This window comes from Alligator mississippiensis, chromosome 10 (assembly GCF_030867095.1).
Source record: "Alligator mississippiensis isolate rAllMis1 chromosome 10, rAllMis1, whole genome shotgun sequence".
Classification (NCBI taxonomy): domain Eukaryota; kingdom Metazoa; phylum Chordata; order Crocodylia; family Alligatoridae; genus Alligator; species Alligator mississippiensis.
In genome coordinates this window covers 32407774-32420616 of record NC_081833.1, presented here as the reverse complement: position 1 = coordinate 32420616, position 12843 = coordinate 32407774, and the positions used below count along the sequence as shown (strand labels likewise).

The 12843-nt window shown below is 47.0% G+C and overlaps 1 protein-coding gene across 4 annotated transcripts in view; it reads right to left on the bottom strand.

The window, feature by feature from the left end:
• Positions 1-12843, bottom strand: part of PLEKHG4 (pleckstrin homology and RhoGEF domain containing G4) — a 185386-nt gene that overhangs the window by 117666 nt on the left and 54877 nt on the right. For 3 of the 4 annotated variants that reach the window (XM_019490982.2, XM_019490984.2, XM_014595358.3), the window contains exons 3-4: positions 10421-12674; positions 347-550 (exon numbers count right to left, since the gene is read on the bottom strand). In XM_019490982.2, the coding sequence (XP_019346527.2) occupies positions 347-550; positions 10421-12674 (2458 nt within the window). The remainder of the gene's footprint in view (positions 1-346; positions 551-10420; positions 12675-12843) is intronic. The other variant, XM_019490985.2, reaches the window with a different exon arrangement.

Here is a 12843-nt window from a genome sequence, read left to right as displayed (position 1 = left end):
TGGCAATGATCTGGTGGTCCAAAAATGTCTGGGACCACTGACTTAAGCACATCTTAAATGTGTCAGAGATCTTCTCAGCCAGCTCCTTTGTTGGGAGCAAGTCACCTAGACTGTCTGAGAATGCAAGTCCCCATTTCCTGCCAATCCTCTCTTCATCCAGAGTGCATTGAGAGTCAGCCAGAAATTTAAGATCGTTTTCAGAAAAGCTTCTAATGCAAAGCCTACATCACATGCAACCCCACAATCCCAATGTAAATGGTAAGGTACACATCTACTATCAGGACACCTGAGAACTGCTGCCCTGTAGTAAAACCCTTTCTTCCACACACCTGGCTCAGCTACTCACCAGGCAGGCAGGCAACTCCACTCATGAGGACTTCCAGGTTCACATCCCTTGCTATAGTGGGTACACTTTGAGGACTTCTCGGTGACGTAAAAGATGTGGAATCTTGGCAAGCAACAGCTGTTGAGTTTTCCTCCCGGGCACAAGCTCTATCCACTGGCACCTCTGTGCATATTCCTTCTTTTACCTTTTCCACCCCTTCCATTCCTGTAAGATAAGAACAACCCCCATGGGGTCAGCACACAGGAGCTAAAGCACATTCCCACTCAAAGGTGTCAGTTCATAAACTCCAGATTGAGTAAGATGCCAAAGATAACAGTCATGAAGCCTACTCTGTAGCTCCTTAGTAGAAGTCAGGAAACTGCTCTGCGGGGTGGTTAAATCATGCTTTTCTAGTTCTTATTAAAAATAAACCTCCTTAGAAATCAATTCACAACTCTAACCACAAGAACTAGTATTACTTATTTAAACCATTTAAATGAAATATAAAATATTTGAGCAATGCGTGATAACTACCAAAGTTTTAAGGCCAAACCTCTGTACTTGGGGACATTGTTATCTCAGCTGCTGGGGATACAGTTTGTTGAAATGATGACCTAGCTTTTTGATAGCTAAAGCCCCACCTGAAGATACAGAGAATATTTTTACTTCAGTTTAGTTGAGTTTAATAAATAATTTGTTCAAAACTGTCAAAATGATAGGGGTTAAAAGACTAAAACACTTGTTTTCCCTTGACAATGTTTTAACGAAATACAGGTGTAAAAGGCTGAGATCTATTAGTTCTAAAATCTACAAACAACCAGTTTTATTCACTAATTACAGAAAATACTTCCGGTGTTTAATAAATTGGTTAATTTAAAATGCAAAAAGTACTTTTATCCTTTTCCTCTTATATATCCTTCTCCTCTTATGTGTCCTTTTCCTCTTGGCTTTTTTTTATTTTACAAATAAAAAACTAATTTTAAAATGCTAGCTTTCTACATTTTTAATTAAATTCAAATTCCATGCAAAACCTGCTTAATGCAAATCATAAGAAAAAATAATCTAGGAAATAGATGTCATTCAACATTTTCCAGTACAATAAAGTGTAAAATTTAAGAGTTGGGACAAAACTATGCTAAGTTGTATCATTAAAAAAAAAAAAAGTATATGGTCTACCCTCTTTGTTAGCAAAAAAGTAGTACTAGATTTAATCTAAACTCTACGCGTAAGTGCAAATCAGCAGCATTTTAACAATTACCATTAATGCTGAGAATCAATCTTCCTTCAGAAAAATAACTAAAGAGGATAAATATAAAACAAGATTATAAGTGATCATTAAACTCAAGATTTCTGCTTGCTGATTTAAATGATCAACTTCAATCCCTCCTGCTGCTTCATCACAAGGGCTGTAAATAAACAGAATCTACTGACAGACAGACAAAGTGGAGATATTTAGGGTATAACTAAAATGCTACCTAAGGCCACTCCCAGGCCTGACCTTTAGCTTAAACCCACTAACCAGCTATATTAGAAACTCTATGGAAGCACCCAGCTTACCTCTGAAAGCTCTGCTAAGCTCTGCAGGGTCCAAGATCAAGTTTTTCCCTAGCCCACTTCCTTCTCCCAGCACATTCACAATTCACCCAAGCACTGCATAGCGTAACACAAGAAGTCCATCACTGGCTTTTTTTGCATCCCATTTCCCATCTCTGTTCCACCAGGAACCTCAGCTGGTGGCTCTTCCACAGAGACATCACCACAGGTGTGTAGCTGGTGTGGTTTACAAATGTCCCCAGCACCTGCCCCTTATGCGAGCAGTAGGAGACTCTGGCGCACACCTACCTGCAGGGCACCAGGCTGCAAACCCTTCACTGCCTCTTCCAGAACCTCCTGCTGAGGTTCTGGCTGCACTACTCCCTGCACCTTTTAATTTACACACTCCCCATCTGTGGTCCCAACAAGCCCCAGGACTTCCTAGTCAACCTCCCCCTGGCCCTAGCCAAGCTTGCAGCCTATCTGAGCAGAAAGAAGACTCTAGCTAGGAGGACCCCTGGGGACTGCAGGGCTGCTTTACTGGATCTCGTCTGTTCACATCTCTGCAGGAAGTTTCATCAGGCAGTGTCCAATGGCTCCTTGGACTCATTTTAAGGCCAACAAGCACTGTCCGGCATATTCTGCTGGATGTCCCCCCTTGATGCACTCATTATAAATCTATGATTCTCACTCCTGATCCCATTTTTCTATTGTCCCAATAATCAGTGATATGTCCTTATTGGCCCCCATCACTAAAGTGGGCTTATAGCTCTACTTGATGGGCTTTGGACTGCCATCCTGAATGGCATATCAAAAGGCCTGTCTCTGTTGCCCATAATTAGAGCTAGGCATGGAAGGAAAGACAAAGCAGGGGGAGGGGGATTCCTAGAAAGGATCCACCTGAGTGTCTAGTTCCTGTTCTTCTAGGAATCAGTCTGTCACTGCTTGTCTCTCCTGTGCTTCACACATGCTGACAAAGCAGTGTGATGTAGATTGAGAAAGTGCTGTATGTGGTGTGGGAGAATTGGGGGAAAACTTTCTACTTGTGCCAAGCGAGGTGTAGATTTACACTTAGTTAAACAGCCTTTTAGCTCTCTCCCCACAAAGCTGTGCCTGGGCTGGGTTCAGTGTGAACTCAAGAATTGGAGGATGTTTGCAGGTTGAAACTCAACCCATGCATCAATACAGCAGAAAAGTGAACAGCTGCTTCTGCCAACAGAACAACAGGCCCTGCAGCAACGAAATCAGGTGTAGAAAGCATTTCCAGTCCCAATTACTATGAATCTTATTAGCCAGCAGCTCTTCCAGTTCACAGGTGGATATCAAGGTAAGTGGGCTGCCTTCAGCACCTTAAACCCTGCACTCCAGCATAATGGACCATCACTGGGTCACGGTTCCAGCGGGATTAGCCAGAAATGGACAGGCTTAAATCCAAATGCTTCTACTCTCACAAAAAGGCTACCCCATGTGCATGCGCCCTCTCTCACAGGTTGTCCAGGCTGATCCTTGCACACTGCCTGCTTTCCCTGGTTACCATGAAACAAATAAGCAAGCCAGAAAAATCAAGATTTTGGGCCACTCAGCCCAGCCCTGAGTGAAGGCTAATAATCCACAGAGCCACCTCATCCCATGGGGTGGACCAGGAGACACCTGTCCAGGGCAGTTGGAACTGCTCTCTTCTTTCAGGAGCTCATGGAGTCTGCCCGTGGAACAAGGTAGGACAAATTCTCTCCAGAGCCCAAACAGAGGCTTAAATGGTAGTAGCCCTTGCACCCTGGGCAGCAAAGGTGTCCATCATAGGGTATGCACTCTGGGGCACTGGAATGAAAGGAAGCTCAAGGCTCCAGCCATGTAGAGTGGGTGGAGGGAAGGGGAAGAAGCTGGGGAGGACACTGCTGTATGGGGGGTGTCATTGCTAGCAGCCAGGTTAACACTCCCCTCGCCACACAGCCACTGCAGTTATATGGAAAGCATCTGTGCAATTTGGTGGTGGCAGCAGGTCCAGTGAGGGGCTAACTTAACTGTTGACCAGGACACATCCCTTCTCACCAGCAACATCTCCCAAAAGAGGGAGGGTGAGGCTGACAAGGGGACTCCCTCTGCTCTGACTCTGCTCTAGGCAGCCAGAGCCTTGAGCTGCCTGCCTCCATTCCAGCAGTCCTCTTTGTGGAGCACTAAGGGTCATGCCCTGGTTGCCCGCTTTCAGCTACATTACACAGATCCTATACAGATTTTGCAAGGGGGGGCAGGAAGGGAACTCCTAACACTTTCTCCTCACAGCCCAAACATGTTTGAGCTAAAATAAGCAATCTTCAGGGAGGAAACTTTGGGACTCAGTCCCAGGCACTCCACAGAGAGCTAAACAGCAGCTCTGAACCTGACAGGCACTGGGCAGTTTTATGGCTGTTAAAGCAGCAGAGATCCCTGACTGACTCAGGCCCTGTACAACTGCATAATTTGCAAATGCCAGCCCTGGTCAGAACTTTGCCCAGTTCTGATCCGGGACCAAGTTTTCAGATTTGGAATGAAAGTTCTGTTTTAGGAAAACCAGTCCAAAATTTGGGACAGACCCAGAAAACCAGGGATAGTTGCTCATATTAGTCTGAGCCCAGAAGAATCTGGTACAAGGTTTGCCTGCAGGGGTGAGCAAAAGGAGAAAAACGCCAGGACCTTGCTTTTTACTATCTTCTGGGTTCCTGGCCAATGTTCCATTTATCACATGATGAACAGGTTGGTCACAAAATAAAATGGAATTATGCCAGACATTCAACCAATTTATCAATGTCATGCCCCCCTTCCACCCCCCCACCCCAAAGCTTAAACTCATGTATGGGTCAGCTTTGCATGGGGCTGCACAGGACATTAATTTAAACTTGCAGGCAGGGGAAGGCCATCAGCTCGTGCTGTCTGGTATCAGTGCACATGGAGCCCAGGTTTGCAATCCCAGGCTCTATGCTCACTGGAAAATTGAAAGGGCACTGCAGAATATGTAGCATTGGGACCAGTCCCCAAAGCCAGTCTCTGTGCTAGCAGTTGCGCAATTGGGATATGACAAATTTGATTCCTGATCTTATATTTTCTTATCCCTGATAATGACAGAAGTGTCACCACACTCATATGTCAGAGGCATAAGGACTAGAAAGCCAGCAATAGGTAGGAGTGGTGATGCATAGGGGGTACATGGGGGTGCACTCCCTGTCAGCCAGCATTCCCAGGCAGGGGGGGCAGGCAAGAGTGCTGGTGCCCCCTGAGAGCGCTGGCCAGGGAGTGGGGGGACCAGGAGAAGTGGTCCCCCCCGTCCCCCCCCCCCCCCCGCGCGGCTGATTGCGCTCATCAGGAAGTGTCAGCGGCGTGCTTGCAGATCAGCAGGATCGGCCGTAGGGGGACCCCCTCCCCCAGTCTGCGGGATCAGCTGCAGGGGGACCCCCCTGGTTGCTGACTATCCACTGCGGGGGCAAGTGCCCCCCCGACTCAGGAGGCACCAGTCACCCATGACAGGTAGAATGGTCAATGTCAATAAGACCCTGGGCACCCGAAGGAGGGCTATGAGGGCATTCATACATGATGTGGTCAGCCATCTGAGTTTGAGCACCACAGCTGCAACCAACGTCATTAAAGAGGCCCCAAGAGTGCATGCTCAGCTTAAACTGTCCAATGCCCATTCTAAGATGGTTAGAAGCAGTCCAGGCCCTGCGAGGCAACTCCCAGCACAAGGGGCAGAAGCCAGTGTTGGGGATGAAGTTCTTTAGCTGCAGTTCTTGTGCAGCATTTTGCCTGCTCCACTGGTAGAAGTTCCATGCTATGGGTGACATGACATCTCCAGATTCAATGAGTTTATTGGCTTGAGTGGAGAATGGGTTCCAAGATTTCAGGCTATAGTTGCTTTTTTGGCTTGCAGCTAGGCTGGGTCCACACAGCTGGATCACACCCACAGACCAGATCTGGCAGGCAGACCAACCTGGCACTGCTCATCTGACCCGTGTGACGAAAAGGTAAGGCATTACTAATCTAGTTCAATGTAATATGACCCCCATACACAAGCTTCTCATTGGGGTCTTGCTACCCAAACCATGGATGGTGACCAACAGTTATTCCAGTACCTCCGCAGCCAAAGGCCCCTTTTACTCTCTCTCATTCTAACAAAGCTATGCAAAGTGGAGTCCCTGAAATTGCTATTGGCAAACTGTTTATGACAATCACCAACCAGTCACAGGACACTGAGAACATTTTAAGAGGTGAGAAGAGCAATCCTATTGGCACAAACAGATGTTCAGACCCCCACTCTAACTCACAGTGTTTTACATAAACCTTTATGTAAACAGTGCGTTACCCTAACCCCCCAACCCAACAGACATTCACATGTTGGATCTGGGGGGACTGAGCCTTCCTGCATTTGCCCTCCTAGCCAGCAGGCAGGGGTGCTCCTGCAGCCTCTGAGACCCTCTCCCCAGCCCTGCGCCGCCCTCAGATTCAAGGCTGTCAGCCGGGAGGGCGGGAGAGGCGGAAGCAAGAAGCACAGAGCCCAGCCAGCAACTCTGTACTTCTCACTTCTCCCTGTCTGCTTTGCTCGGCCTGAGCTGGAGGTGGGGGGTAGAACAGAGCACCCTCACCTCACGAGCCCAGCCCAGCTCCCCCAGTACCCCAGCCGGAGTAGCTGCAGGGGGGTGGGGGCTGTGAGGCAGGGGCGAGGCTGGGTGGCATCAAGCCAGCCCTACCCACAACGGGCAAAAAATTAACCCTAGGGAACACAAGTTCCCTAAGGCACTCTAAAGCCTTCAACTAATACCTCATTTAAGGATGATTAATTTTTCACACAACTGGCCATTTTAAAAGTGCTCTGCAACTATGCACGTGTCATGGAATGGCTGTAGAGAACTTTCAGGGGGTCTATTGCATGAAAAACGTAACTTGCATAAGCACCCTAAGTGTCACCTCCCTGGTACATTGCTAAAGAATTTGAAATCTGAACCTTGGGCTACAGGGATTTGTTCAGCTCTAGACAGTGTGAAACCAAAAGTTAATGTGGGAATGAAATCCCTTGTTCTCTCAACAGTTTGCCTTTAGTTTTACCCAGTATTACTGTTTCAAGATGAGACATACAGCTGAACCACCAAGAGGAGGAAGATGGAGAAGTAAAGCGAACAGGAGGGTTTGTGTAGAGAGGAGACAACATAATCCATCCTCAAAGTCTATTACACTCTCTTAACATGGTATGTTTGGTTTGGGGTTTTTTTTAAGAGTCCAAGGTCCTGGAGTCATGTATTTTTTAAATAAAAAGGAGCTTTGCCGGTCATCCCTGGCAGCAGTTCATTCAAGAATACACAGCAATGTCGTACATTGCACATGGGATGTAGGACAGCCAAAATTTCACACTTTTACTTTCTAATATACTGAACTGAAATCAGTTAATTTTAGACTGCTGGGATGGGAACAGAGAGACACAGGTGAAGAGACCTAGAAGATGTTTAAAAGGGGTGCAGCAAAGTCTCACATCTCTTCCAGATTTTCTGATGCCCAGTCCTGTGCCTTTCAGCTCTGGGTCAAGTGCAGCCTCAAATAGCAAAGACTGAAAGTTGCTACCACCCAATGTAGCTCACGTAGAAAAGCTCATGTAGCTTTGTAGCTCATGTAGAAAAGTGTCCACCTCATTCCAAAGGCACAGAAGTCTACATCATACTTGTTACAGGCTGGCACCTACCACTAAAAAACCACAGAGTGAATGGGCTCAGAGAATAAATTACTAGTATGGGTGTCTCTGGTCAGAATTGATGAACACCAACATAGTGGCAATATCTGGGGAAATTCCCCTTTACTGAAAACTACCAGTGAGAAAGGGAACTTTATTTTTTCAAAGCTGCTGATGTGCCACTTTTCCAAACACAAAATCTCAATCTCTTCTTTGTTTATGACAGTTGAGGAACCCAGTTATCGTAGTGCATTTTGACTTAGAAGGTTTAACTCTGCTGTATCTATGTACAGAGGTGACCTATTTCTCCACCTCACATTGGCCAAGACTGTAGCTTAATTACAGGAACATAATGAAATCCTACTTTTATTGAAGTGTGTAGACATGCTGCAACATAGCTTGCTAATAATCATGCTTGCAAACAGGTCTTCTGGCTCACTTGTGGAAAATGCAGCAAAGAAACTGAGGAGTGTGTATATACAATACAGTCACAATACAGGAGCTCTCCTGTACTTCATGAGACCCCCAATCAATCATTTTCTCTAGATTTGTATCTGTGCAAGGTCAACGTATTCTCTAGAATACAGAATACAGCTGATGCAATCCCTTAGATTTGACTCTGTGAGCTTTTCAAGTGTCCTTTTATTCTACTATCCCAACCCCAGATGTGGGCTCATTCATTTGGAGCTGTCTAACTAGAATGGCATGTGCCCACAGTTTTTCCACAGGATTTCATCTGAATGTCTAGATTTGCAGTTCTGCTGCTTCCTAAAGCCATGCTGCTGGCTCTGTCCCGTCTGAACATAGGCTGTGTGCCTGTAACCTGGGGCTGGAGACTCAAATTATATTTGCATAATTGGTTCTCAGGAGAAAGAGGATGGTTTCTTTAATGCAGGAGCCTGGGAGTCAGACGCTCTGGAGCCTAACTGCAGAACTGCCAGGGATGCACTGTGTGACATGAGTTCAGCCTCCTCTACCTTTCTCAAGCTTCATTTTCCCTAGTGAAAAAATGAGACTAACAAATGCACTGAAGCTCAACATCCTGTGCTCTAATCATAGGACAGCTGGCAGATAGGCATTTTGGGTTTGTCCTCAGCTCTACAATTTCCTCCCTTCGCTAATTCACCAAAGCCCAAATTTGTTGCTCTTTAAATCATGTTACAAAGCCTGTCTGTCTTTCTATGGCCTGTGCTGCTGATGTTCCTGCCCCAAGCAGCCTCCCAAATAACCCAGCCATCGATATTAAACAGACATTAAATTATATGTTATTGTTACACATTCCTATAGAGTGTATTTATAATGTGCACACTATCAGAGGAGTAAGAGGTTACAGCAATTCACTGGTAAAATGGAATTATAAAAAATCTGCTCCAAAGGAGCTTAAAAATCTGTAGTGTTGAGCCGGACAAAATATCTATGCTCAGTACACTTGAGAACTGTATGGTAACTCCAAGACCAAATGATTCTAGATGACAAAAATGTCTCTCCCATCGCAGGGATATAGTTTGTAGCCGTGTTGGTCTAAGGATGTAGGCAGACAAGATTCTTTGGGTGAATCTGATATCTTTTATTAGACCAACTCGGATAGTTGGAAAAATGCTTCTTAGCAAGCTTTTGGGTATAAATACCATTTGTCAAGCTGAGGAAACATCTGCAGTTAGTGTGTGCTCTTCCTGGATGGAATGAATTCCTGGCTTCTTGACTATTCATTCCATCCAGGAAGAGCCAACACTAACTGCAGATGCCTCCTCAGCCTGATGAAGAGCATTTATACCTGAAAGCTTGCTGAGAAGAGTTTTTCCAACTATCCAAGTTGGTCTAAGAAAAGATATCAGATTTATCCGAAGAACGTTGTCTCTCATCACACACATTCATACCATTGAGGAGAATGTAAACAGAATCCTTTCATATCTATTGCTTGGTCTAATGGTATAGAAATATGTAGCGTGAGTTACAAAAAATAGCTAAATTTGCCATTTCCACCTTGCATCCCCCCCACCGCCCCGCAAGAGGATAGTTATTTTTCAGAGTGAGTTTTTGCAAGAGTGTGTGTTTACATCAGGGTGGGCAAAATACAGCCTGCAGGCCAGATCCTGCTTACCAGTCAATTGGATCCGGCTTGTGGCTGCCCCCACAGCGCTCCACATGGGGCCAAGCCCCACCTACTCCCACCAACAGCCTAAGCCTGCACGCAGTACTTCCTGGTGGGGCAGGTCTTAATGCAGCTGCAGCCGCTCAGGGACAGCTGGGCTTCCCCCACCTCCAGTAGCTCCTCCTCCTGCCCCTGCTGCACCATGCTGGGCAGCATGTAGCGCACACTGGGTAACCACACCCAGCCAGGCAGGGGGAAAGCTGCAGCCAGGCGGCTGCTGCCCTAGCACGTGGGCTCCAGCTCCCGGCCACTTTTCATCCACTCTGCCCACCCAATGTGATGAGCAGCCGGTTCTGCAGGCAGGGGGGTGCCAGGAACAGACTGCAGTTCTGTCCCAGGCCCTGCATTATCACCACCCTGTGATCCCACCCCATGATCCCACCCATGCCTGCCCAACCCATAACCCACCCACCCATGACCCCATCCCATCTACCCAGCTGCTCTGCCTGTGCAGGTCCCAGGCTGGTCTCCATAGAGCCCTGGGGATTGCCAGGCGGTGACAGCACTTAGCCAGGCTGGGCCCTGGGGCAGGGCCACTTTAGGGGAGTTTTGGTGAGCTGTTGCACGTGGAGGAGGGAGGGGAGGGGGTGCTGACATGGCCCACAATAGCTCATTAAAACACCCTAAGTGACTCTCCGGCCTAAATTTATTGCCCACCCCTGGTCTACATACCCATACACATGTGCCCCTTCCCCCCACCCACACACAAAGCATCAGTACTTACTTTTAAGAGATGAAGCTTCAGAAGGTGATTCTGGCTTGGATTTCGGAGCGTTGAGGTTTGTGCTACCGCTCTTTTCAATCAAGTCTATTTGCTTATTAGTATCCTCATCAGAAAAAGCTGAAGGGGGTGATGAGGCCTCCACACCCTCTGCATCGCAATTCAGCCCACCTACAGTTTCTAAAACCGCAGATTCCCGCCCAGGCTTTGGAGCGCTCCTTCTGTACAACTCCACGTTGTTCTCCTCATTTCCTTGCAAATCCTGCCCTGCCACAGGATCCAGGTCAACCTCTTCCCTGGTGGGTTGCAAAAGCCCAAAGTTCACTTCATTATTATGAGCCTGAGTTTCCATACAGCACTGTGCTTCCTCGCCTCTATCTCCATTCACTTGCATTTCAATTTGGTTGGAGCCCTCAGCTTGTGAACCAGTATCCAAAGGGCCACTCTTGTTACCTGGCTGCTCCCCTGGATGATTGCTCTCCACTGGTCCAGTGGTTTGTAGTGGTTTGGCTTCTTCAGCCTTCTTTTGCGTGCAGCCCCTGACCTCCTGTCCCTTGTCCTGTGACAAATGTCCCTCCATCTCCTCTTTGACAGCAAAGGAGGATTTATGGCTGTTCTGCCTCTCATTCCCAGGGCATGTTTGTTCAGGTTCTCTGCAGACTCTCTCAGTGCTACAGCTTAACTCTCTTAACAGGTCCGCCTGTCGTTGGTTCAACTCTTCAGGCTGACTTAATGGAGGACTCATTTCTGCCTGCTGATCACTGCAGTGACTGTGTTCAATTTTACCTGACATTTCCTCTAGTGAATGGGAGCAGCCTTCTGCCATCTCAGAGGATACTGATGTACATGTGGATGGTGTGGCTGCCTGGGCTGGTGCTGGGGGGAGAACAGCACTTCCATGACGGGTCTGGCAGTTGTTCTCAGAGCCCCCCTCACGCCTGCGCTGTGGTCCGGAAGGTTCTCTGACCGATAGCGCAGACACCCCCCGTGCGGGGGTCTCACTGTGCCCAGAGTCTCTTGAATGCGCTGGCTCCTCCTTAGGTGTAACATCCTCTGCAAGTGCTCCTGGGCTCTGCTCTGAAGCTTCCTTACCAGTGTCTGCACCTGAGGGATCATTTTCAATTTCTGCTTTCCCAGGACTCTCTACAAACTGTGTTTTGCACTCAGCACTGTCTCCAGCACAAGCATCACTGTAACTGCACATTGCGTACCTCCAGTCTATTGAGTGCTCGCTTTGTGCCTCTTGCCTGGATGGGCCCTCTCCATTGCTGTCTGGATATGCATCCATGTGACAGCTGGAATCTGAATTCCCCACGTGGCCAGGAACGCTGGATTCCAGCTGTTTTTTTCGTAACATTTCCCTGTGTCCCATCATTTTGTTGTTTTCTAAATGAATTACGTTTTCTAGCACCTCTGAGTAAGAAGTCCTCAATGCGTCTGTTTGATTGTGCTCATTTTGCATAAGTGCTGAATGAACCAAATTCTTTGAGCATGCACTACTGTCTCGAATCACAATATGCCTCTGTTTGTCCTTAGATACATTCACTCTTGTTCTGGGTTGGGTCCTATTATTTAAGGCAACTGACTGAGTTAAGGACCCCGTCTGTGGCCCAAACCTTGGCAACAAAACATCTGTAAGCTCTACATACTCCCCTTCGGGGTCACTTTCGGAGTTCTCCCGAGGCACAGAAGTTGCACTATTACCATTGAAAATGGGGCTGTCCAATTGCTGGGCTCCCCTGCTAACAACCAAACTGCCCTGTGTCGCTTTTTGCTCCTGAAAATCTTGAGGTCCTGGAGCTGGTGAGTTGCATGTGGGATGCTCCACTGGAAAGCACAAAATTGAAGATTCTTCCATGAGAGCAGTGATGTTATTTTCAATTAGCTTAGGTTTATCAATAAATTCAGGATTAACAATTTTATCCCATGGAACCCGAAATATTTTATCATCAGTGGCTAGTAAACAATTTTCCAGTGCTGTACCCATTCGTTCTCCATTGATGGAATCCAGCCATTCCAGAGTGAAAATAGAAGTATAGGAGACTTCTGGGACCACAACTTCCTCTACATTATGTTTGTCCCTTGCCAAACATTTCAGTACTATTCGTGGAGACTTCTTCAGGTAGGGCACCACCTGCAGATAGAAGTCACCAGGCTTTAGGGCTCGCCAGTCAATGGAAGCCAGCTGGACTACAATCTTCTCATGGACACACAGAGGCCAGCCTTCATGGCGAAACAGCAAGCCATAGTACTGAACCTACGGAGAGAAGAAAGGATATTTCTGGCATTGGTAATGACAAATGTCTCTATGTCACAATACCACTGTAGCAATAATACAGTTATGGTCAACAGATTTCCTAGTAATACCTGGAACTTCATAATTTCACAGGTAGGTAGATCAGTATTCTCTTCAGCTTAAAAGGAAA